General features: G+C 62.0%; 2 protein-coding genes across 2 annotated transcripts; both read right to left on the bottom strand.

Annotated features, from left to right (window-relative positions):
* Positions 1–1,045: 1,045 nt before the first annotated feature.
* RPS4X (ribosomal protein S4 X-linked) lies at positions 1,046–5,577 on the bottom strand. The gene is made up of 7 exons (XM_075763873.1): positions 5,474–5,577; positions 5,180–5,257; positions 4,412–4,592; positions 3,877–3,974; positions 2,570–2,741; positions 1,777–1,934; positions 1,046–1,208 (listed from the first exon to the last, which is right to left on the bottom strand). The coding sequence occupies exons 1-7, from the start codon at positions 5,474–5,476 to the stop codon at positions 1,107–1,109; spliced, it is 792 nt and encodes a 263-aa protein (XP_075619988.1). The 5' UTR covers positions 5,477–5,577; the 3' UTR covers positions 1,046–1,106.
* A 799-nt stretch (positions 5,578–6,376) lies between these two features.
* CITED1 (Cbp/p300 interacting transactivator with Glu/Asp rich carboxy-terminal domain 1) lies at positions 6,377–7,240 on the bottom strand. Its single transcript, XM_075763064.1, has one exon. The coding sequence runs from the start codon at positions 7,093–7,095 to the stop codon at positions 6,643–6,645; it is 453 nt and encodes a 150-aa protein (XP_075619179.1). The 5' UTR covers positions 7,096–7,240; the 3' UTR covers positions 6,377–6,642.
* Between the last annotated feature and the right edge of the window lie 1,956 nt (positions 7,241–9,196).

Raw genomic sequence — 9,196 nt, 5'->3', positions numbered from 1 at the left:
CTGCCAGCCTCCACTCAGCTGTGGGTGCTTTCTGAGGCAAATAAAAGCTCACAATTTTTCCCCCAATGCTCGTCTGCGCCTGGTCCATCTCAGGAGAAAGATAAGTGCCAGGCAAGGCCCTTGCCGGTAGGTAGAGCTGGAGAGCCCCTGTGCTCTCTCTTCTCCAGGCCGAGCAGAGCCCTCAGCCTCTGCCCATGTCTCTGGTGGCACCGGGCACAGAGGAACCCCTTCCCTGCAGCGCCACCTGCACCCTTACTAGCACGGGCCAGGCTGCGGGACTGCCCTTGCTGCCTGGGCACTCTGGCCTCCAGGGCCTTTCCCATAGCCACGGCTGCTCTCCCCCCACCCGGCCCCCCTCCTGTGGGGCACCAGCCCATCACTGGGCTGTGGCTCGGCTGGACTTCCTGGGGTCCCTGGCAGCCCATTCCTCTGCCCCAGCCAAGTCCCTCCTAAGAGCTGCCCTGGCTCCAGCACCCTCACTGCCACCCCCAGCATGGGGGCCTCCCCTCTCCTGGCTGTCAGTGTGATCCCTTGCACGCTCCACCTCTGGATGAAAGGCACTGAAGAAGGGCAGCCCATGAGGGACCTCCCCAGTAAGCAGCCACCAGCCAGGCTTGGGAGGCCGGACACCACCACCCTTGGAGCCCAACCAACTGGCCAATGCACCACCTACACCTTGTGCTGGTAACAGAGCATCCCCTCTTGGCTCAGTTCCACAGCTGAGGTCAATCCCAGAGGGCTCAAGCCTGTCTGGTACCATTGGCCTTGCAAAGAGCCCAGCTGGCTCTTCCCAGTCCCCTGCTCCTCCAGCACATCCCTGGGAAAAACAAGGAGGGTTCTGCCAATGCCCTCCTGGGGATAGAGCAGCCTGGAGGTTCTCCCACTGCTCCTCCTTGCCCTTCTGGAAGAGGGCTCTGGCAGTTGCTTGGATCACCAGGAACCTTCCCCAGATCAGCAGGCCCTTTGGAAGAGCAGAGCATGGCTTTGTACTGGAATGGCCCAGCTCCATCCCCCAGCCCTGGGATGCTCCCCAGCCAGTCACACAGCCATTTGGTGAACGGTTTAATTAATATACTGAAAGGACCACTGCTGGACCGAGCTGGAGTTCACCCGCTGCTCTGCTTGGCCGCCAGTCTCTTGTCTCTCTCTTCAGCAATGGTCAGGCGGATGCCCTTTCCACGGGGCAGGGAAATCCATGGCTTGTTACCCTGCAGCAAGGGAGAAGAAGCCTCCTCACATCCCGAAACCCAAACAGGGGCGGAGCTCTCCCTCTCAGGAGGGAAAAGCAGCAGCAGGACAGTCCCTACCTGTGCTGGGCCACAGCACTGGCCCAGCAGAAGTCTACATCTGCCTCTTTTGGTCATGGCCATGAAGAATGCGCTTGAGCCAAAACCAAAGACACCACCCCTTTCCAACCCGGACAAAAGAGCCCATCACGGATGGTGAGACAGCAGAGGCATTGGGTAGGGGGAGGGGGGCACTCTCAGTGAGAGCAGGCTCCCAGGTCACATCAAGATCTGAGCACTGCTCAGCTCCCAACTCTCAGGTTTAAAAAAAAAACCACAGGGCTGTTTCTTGAAAACATCCCCATTCCTATATTCATGGATGCTTCCCCTTCCCAGAGCAGGCAGAACCGCAGGGAGCGGAGCCAGAACTGATGCCAGCTTCACTGTGTGGGAAGGCAGCTGCTTACAGAAGACACCAATGCCTCTGCTTCAGCCAGCAGCCCCCAACAACAGGGGAAAACCCACCCGCCTTGTGTCCGCGCAGGCTTACTTTGCCAATAACGAAGATGTTGGAGAGCCTGGTGGCAAAGCTATTGCCATTGGCATCCTTCACGTGAACCACGTCAAATGACCCAGGGTGTCTCTCCCGGTTGGTGATCACCCCAATACGGCCCAAGTTGGCACCGCCGGTCACCATGCACAGGTTACCTGGAGTGAAGGAAGATGGGTGTGACAAGAGCTGGCACCAGGTGCCATGGTGAAACCCTTCCACTTGGGATCTTTAAGGAGCGCCACTGGAGAAGGGCAGGGACAGAGCCGCACTGGCCCACAGAGCGGCCACCAGAGCACCTGGTGACACCTACGTCCCACAGGAACCCTGGCACACTTTGAGAAGCCAAACAGTTCTCTGGCCCCAAGGCCACTACCAACCATTCCCCACCACCCTCTCGGTTGTGTCAGCACCACGGAGGCATTCCTGTACCACTTGTCCTGGCGCTGCTCATGGCTCTGAAACCTTCTCCCACAGCGAAGACCCAGGAATCTCCCTATGGCTGCCCAGAGCTTTCCACTCATGGCCCTGCAAGAGCTCGGCTCAAGCAACCTCTCCACCAGCTCACTTCTACCTGGTGCCTACTTGCTCTCCGAATTGCTCCAAGTCCTGCGTCCCACTGCCAGCACATGGGAAGAATCCCAGCTCTGGGTGCAGATGCCCCAGGGAAACAACCCCCTTCCCAAGGCTGCTACCGCTTTAGAGAAAAGATATCTGACATTTGTGTTTAACTTCCACACTGCTCTCCATGGTGGGGAAGAGTGCAGTGTCTTACATGGGATGCAAGACCTACCTGTGTCAAACTTGATGAAATCTGTGATCTTGCCTGTCTCCAGGTCAATCTGGACCGTATCATTCACCTTGATGAGGGGGTCCGGATAGCGGATGGTGCGGGCATCATGGGTGACCAGATGAGGGATTCCTTTGGTGCCCACGAAGATCTTCCTCACCTTGCACAGCTTGTACTGCAAATAAAACCCAACGCTGCTCAGCTGAGGCAGCAAGCGGCACTGTGGATCAGGGGACTCTTGTCCCCCAGAGAGCTGCCAGCCACAGCAGGCCTCAGACACCAAGCAAAACACCCAGATGCTCCAGGGTTCGCAACAGGAGCCCAGGCAGTGACTTGTCCGGCTCACTGCCCCAGCAATGCCTCTCATAGGGCTGCCATCCAGCTATGCTACAGCCTCACCAGAAAACACCTGCGCTTCGGGAACAGCTACCCACCCTGGGCTTCGGACTCCCTGCAAACACTGGCTGCATTTTGCCAGGAAAACCTACACCAAGGCAGTTTCCTCATTTTGCCCGGGAGCTTGTGGTCACACAGCTGAGGCAGAGGCTGCCTCTCTTCAGGACCCAAGAGAGATCTGTATCCCTCCTCCAGGGCACCCTGGTTTCCCTCCTGCCTTTCGCCCCCAACTCCTTCACAGCTACTTTGGGACTCAGGGGTCAAACACAGAGTGGTAGTCAGAAGTAAAAGCGTATCACGGTGAGGAGCACACCACAGCTGGCTACAGCACAGCCAGCTCCCCTCAGCACTGCTGCGTGCCTGCACAGCCTGCCCTTATGAACGGCACGCAAAGGAGAGCACAGACTCACAGCTCGGACACGCCAACATGCTTGGGTTAAGGAAACATGTGCAGGAGTCGCTCCCCGACAGCCAGAGTCAGAGGGCAGTTTTGTAAACAGTTCCGTAACAGACCTGGAAAGGAGTTCAAGGCTTTTGCACCACAGGCAGTACCATTTTTCTGATCACTGTCAGGTTGCAGAGCCCTAAGCTAAGGCTTACCACACCACTGCAGAGCCATCCCCACCCCAAAGCTCCCTGTGAAGGTAAACCAGCCCGTGCCAATAGCGGTGATTTCAAGCACCAGGCAATGCACCTGCAGTCACCTGGGAGTTGTTCTCGTGACACCAAAAAATTTCCCCCCTGCCAAAGGCTTCGTACCCCAACCCTGAAGGCCCTGATCTTCTCAAGGGTGGCACGGGCTCAGCTCTCAGGGAAGAGCGCCAACAGCTCCTGTTCAGGAGGTGCCAAAGAGAAAACACCGCCCTGACCAAACCCAACTGGGCCCATGCTTACGCCAAGCTGAAGCCCCTCACCTTGGCCTCTTCAGCTGTGATGCGGTGAACAGCAAACCGGCCCTTGGTATCGTACACCAAGCGGAAATGCTCGCCTGTCTTCTCGATGCTGATGACATCTGATTTCAGAGAGGGAAATAAAATAGCAGGTACTTTCAGCTACGTTACCCAACACTGTAACTCAGCGTGAAGCTCATGTTTAAAAAGAGCCAGGGACTGCTAAACAATACTTCAAGCATGAATGACAAGGTCAGTATCTCCTCTTGACCACAGGCTCACATCTTTTTACTGTGATACAGTGCAAATTAGCAAAATCTGCCGAAGGCTGAAGTCTGAACACCAATTTACACATATGCGAGCAAGCGGTTACAGGGTACAGATACCTGGTTTTAGTATTCAATGCAGTGCACAACTCCAAACTAAACAACTGCTTATCTTTTCTTCAAGATGCTTCAGGAAAGCACCTTTCTCCCCAGATCATACCGGCCTCACAAAACATCCCCACCCCAGCGCAGCAGAGCTGCCTGAGGTACCTGCCCCAGTCTTCCCCACTCACCCATGAAGCCCGCAGGATAGGTGATGTCTGTGCGGACTTTGCCATCTATCTTGATGAACCTCTGCATGCATATCTTCTTGACCTCGTCTCCTGTCAGGGCATACTTCAGCCTGTTCCGCAGAAAGATGATAAGCGGAAGGCATTCCCTCAGCTTGTGAGGACCTGTCGATGGACGGGGTGCCTGCAAACAGAAGCTTTGTGCTGGGTGCTCGAGCACAACAGCAGCACTGACTGTCCCCAGGGGAAGAATCCTGCTACCCCGACAGCTCTCGCAGCAGCACCTGAGGACAGCTGTGCGGAGCCCAACTGCTAAGCAAGCAGTGATAGGCTGCAGATAGCTTTTCTTGGTATTCACAGCACCTTTCCCCCCCAAGTCTTGCCAGCCTCACAAAATACTGCTCTGAACACAGTACAACCATCTACTGATCCAGTGAAGGAAAAACACAACAGGTCAGAAGAGAGCAGCCAAGTACTCCATGGGCATATCCCCTGCAAACGGGGGAAACAGGAAAGCTGTTCGCAAAGCCCTTAACAGCAAGCACCCCCTTCTCCCCTGTGCTGCCCAACTCCTCCAGCTCACCGCCATCCCCCGAGCACCGCACCTGAGCACCCCCGCACACCCCGCAAGGTCCAAGCACCCCCGTGGTGAGACTGCGAAGCCGCCTGGGTCCACAGAGAGCAGGAAAGGCCGCTGCCGCGGGCAGCCCGGGCCCGGGCCAGGGCCCGTCCCCGCCTTCGGCCCCATCCCCGGCCCCGTCCCGCACTCACAAAGACGCCCGTCAGCTTGTCCAGCATCCAATGCTTGGGCGCAGCCACGCGCTTCAGGTGCTTCTTGGGGCCACGGGCCTACGGGACGGAACGGGATACGGAACGGGATGCGTTACGGGCCGCCGCCAGGCCCGGCCCGGCCCCCCCCCCAGCCGTTCCTCCCCACCCCTCCCCCCTCGGCCCTGGCGGCGGGCTCCCTCCCACGCCCTTCGAAGCGGCGGGGGCGACAGCAGCCCACGGCGGGCCGTGGATGTCACCGGATAGCGGCGGGAAGCGGCCACACCGCACTCTTACCATGGCTGCGCTCCGCCGGAAAAGGGCAGCAGCTTCCGGTCCGCCGCTGATATCCGCGGGCGAGGCGGCCACGCCGCGGGGCGCCCCCTGGCGGCCTGGAGGCCCAGCGCGGCCCGGTGCCAGGGCAGACGATGTGCGTGTGCCCCCGCCCCGTGGGACGGGCTCCACGCGGTGCCCCGTGACGTGCTGCCCACGGGCGGTGAGAGGGGCTCTGGGCAGCTCCCACCAACGAGGCGGGGTGCCCCGTCCCCTCCCCGCTGCATGCGGCCTCGACGGGGGCACCCCGCTCCCGGCAGCGGGCGGCTGTGTCCACGGGGAGGGGGGTGGTGAGGATCACCGGATGACTCCGGGAGCCCCGGGAGCCCCGGGAGCCGAGCCAGGGGGCACACGCGTGCCGGGTCACAGCCCTCCCCTCGCCCACGGCCCCTGCCGGGGTGGAGCCGGGACCCAACACAGCCCCCACGAAACTCGACTCCAGGCCTGAGCGCCCGCTCACGAAGCCAGCTCGGGGGGCGGCGGTCCCCGGCTGGGCTCTCCGGGGAGGCTGGCTGGGCGTGTCCCCTCGGCGTACCAGGGCCCCCGGGGCACCCCCCGCGCCCTGTCAGGCAGCCGAGTAGAGCGGCCTCGCACCGGGCGGACACCGGCGGGTGCCCGCAGCACCGCTCCCGCAGCGGGGTGCGGGCGGGACAAAGGTCCCGTCCTCGGGGGGGGCACGATGGGGACACCGCACAAGTGGCACCCCTGGCGACACCGTAAAGCTGGGACAAGGCACGGGGGCTGCGGGGGCAGGCCGTCCTCCCACCCCGGGCCGCTTCCCACGGGGTCCCCCGCGGAGATGGATCCCCTTGTCCCCCCTCCCAGCCCCAGCGCTGAGCGGGGCAGGGAAATGGGCACAGCCGGGGGTACAAGGGTCTTTCCAGATTTTATTAGGCAGCAGCTTGAGACCTCCACCTGCCTAGCCCAGCGAGACGGCTCCGCGTTGGGGCCGGGCAGGGCGGCCCCTTCCCACCCTCGGCCGAGCTCCGACCGCACCCTGCCCCCCACCCCGCTCGCAGCGCCGACCCTCGGCCCCCGTGGGGCAGCCGGGACACTCCTCGCGCCCAGCGGCACCGGAGTGCGAGTCCCCGGTGATGCGACGCGGGAGCCCCCCCCCGCTGCCCGCCCCAGCCTCAGCAGCCGGCCGGCAGGTCCGCGGGGAAGTCGAACTCGTGGTGGCCGAGCCAGAGCTCCGGCAGCTCGTCCGCCCTGTCGAGGCCAAGCTCCAGCACCAGCGCTCTGAGCACCTCCTCGTCCACCGGGTCCGAGTCGATGATGCCGGGGCCGGCGGCCGGGGGGGAGCGGCTCCCCGCGCCTCGTGGCTGCGTTCTCAAGCCCCAGCCGGACGGCAAGCCGGGCTCCCGGGGGCGCCGGCCTCCCCCCGCGGCGCGGTGCTGGCTGTCGAGCTTCTGGAGGTGCACGCTGGCCAGGAGGTGGGGACCCGCCTGCAGGGCCAAGGGAGCGGCGGGGGTCGGCGGAGCTCCCCCCGGGGCCGCCGGCAGCTCTCCCGCTCCGGAGGGGTAGCACAGGGTCGCCGCGACCTGGTGGTCCGTCGTGCCCCGGGGGGAGCACCGTAGCGAGCTCATGTCCTCCGGAGCCTGCGGCGGACACAGCGGCGCTCAGCGGGGCGCGGGCTGCCCGCCTCCCCCCGGGAAAATGGGGTCCGACGGAGTCCCCAGCCGGGTGGCAGGCTGGACCGAGGTGGGGAGCGGCGCCCCGGCTCCCTCTGCGTTTACCTGGGCGGCTCCGCTCCCCGCACGGCCCGGGCAGCCACCGCCGCTGCGGGATTTATAGCGGCCCCGGTGCAGTCGGGCCGCGGGGAAAGGCGAGGCGGAGCGGGGCCGGCGAGCGGACGGGGCGGGCTGGGAGGGATGGGACAGGGCGGGACGGCCCCCGGGGGGCGGTGCCGGCACCACATCCCCCTCCGGCCCCGGCCGGACCGCGGTGCCCCCTCCCTCCAGGCTGGGTCCCTCCGTGTCTTCCCCGTTCAGGCTGGGACCCGCCATGTCACCCCATCCAGCCTGGTACCTCCCACACTTTCCCATCCAGCCTGGACACCCCCAACCCCCCGCCCCCATTTTCTCCCACCTGCCTCCCAACCTCTTGGGTGGGAACACCCATGTCCTCCCCGTCCAGGCTGGGACACACTTGTAACACTTACCCAGGGTGGAGAGGCAAGAACAGGGTTCAAGCGGTGCCAGTGCTGGCAAGGGTGCCGTGGGCTGGTGCCCTCAGCCGGCTGGAGAGGGATTTGGGTGTGATGTGTTGAGGGGGCACTGGGGGTACCCCCCAAGCCTTTTCCCCACCTTTTGCACTTTTCTTGCTTTGCACCGAGCTGAGCTCCAGTTGTCTCTCCACATTTCAGGGGTGTGGACAGAGATGGCAGAGGGGGTGCTTTAGCCCATGCCTCAGTTTCCCCAGCTGTCTGTGGGTGAGCAACCTGCCATATCCTATAGTGCCATCCCTAGGTGCAGCTCTCCCTGCACCTCACCTAAACCCCATTTAGTTGCACAATGTTTGACACGGGGGGGGTTCCTATTATTTGTTTTCCCAGCTGTGTTCCTGAATCAGCTCCTGCAGCTCGCAGGGCCGTCTGTGCCTGGTGCAGTGTCAGAGCCCGTGGGGCGCCGAGGTGGGTCAGAAGGGGCAGTCGGCCAGCTTCTCTGCTCTCTCATACCTGACTTTTCTCCTGGCTGAACAATCCCCAGGGCTGACATCGCCCCTGGACACTGAGAGCCTTTGCTGTGCTGGTGGCAGCGCCAGCCTCCTGCCAGCGGTCACGGCGCAAGGCTGGTCTCTCCCCACCCTGCCGCAGCAGGTGCCAGGGAGGGACATGAGGGTGTCGTGGTTTATCGCCAGACCGCAGCTAGCCACTGCACAGCTGACCGCTCACTCCTCCTCCCCTCAACCCCCACCCCCAGCAGGATGGGGAGGGGAATTGGAGAAAAAGGTAAAACTCATGGGTTAGGGTAAGGACAGTTTACTAGGACAGCAAAGGAAGAGGAAAATAACAATACTTACAGCAGAATATACAAAGCAGGTGATATACAATGCAAGTTGCTCACTGCTCTGAGCCGATGCCCAGCCCGTTCCTGAGCAGCAGCCCCTGCTCCCTGGCCAGCCCCCCCAAGCAGGGAGGGGGTCAGGACTCACTCCACAGGGGCAGGGGAGCCGCATCCAGCTGAACTCCCTCCATGCTGGATTTCCTGTTGTTTGGATCAGCAGTGAAAAACAAGAGATCAAAACAGAGCCAGCCCAGTCTGGGAGTCCCTTCATCTTGCTATTTATTCCAGTGTAATCTTATTAAAGCAACAGGAAATACGCTTTCCCACAGCGACCGTACATCTTTGAAAAGAAACGGCACAAATAAAAGCTCCACGGCCCAGATGGAGTGGACAAGGGCAGCAGAGGCCAGGCTCCGTGGCCTGAGGCACTGTGTGGGATGTGCCCCAGATACCTGTGTACCTGTCCCCTGGCTGAGATGACACTCTAAGATGCTGAGTGGCAGCTCCCATGGGGCGCTGGGCATCTGGAGGTTCATCTGAGATCTCCCGGGACAGGAACTGCCACCCTGCCCTGCATCTCCCTCGACACTCTGGAGAGTATCCCGGGGTCTGGTCCCTCCGCACAGGATTTCAGGAGCCCACCCATCGCCCTGGGGAGGAGGGGGTCCATGCTGCCTTACGT

Source organism: Balearica regulorum, chromosome 11, assembly GCF_011004875.1.
Source record: "Balearica regulorum gibbericeps isolate bBalReg1 chromosome 11, bBalReg1.pri, whole genome shotgun sequence".
Lineage (NCBI taxonomy): Eukaryota > Metazoa > Chordata > Aves > Gruiformes > Gruidae > Balearica > Balearica regulorum.
Note: the sequence above shows the minus strand (reverse complement) of the source record. Positions and strands in the feature narration are given on the sequence as shown.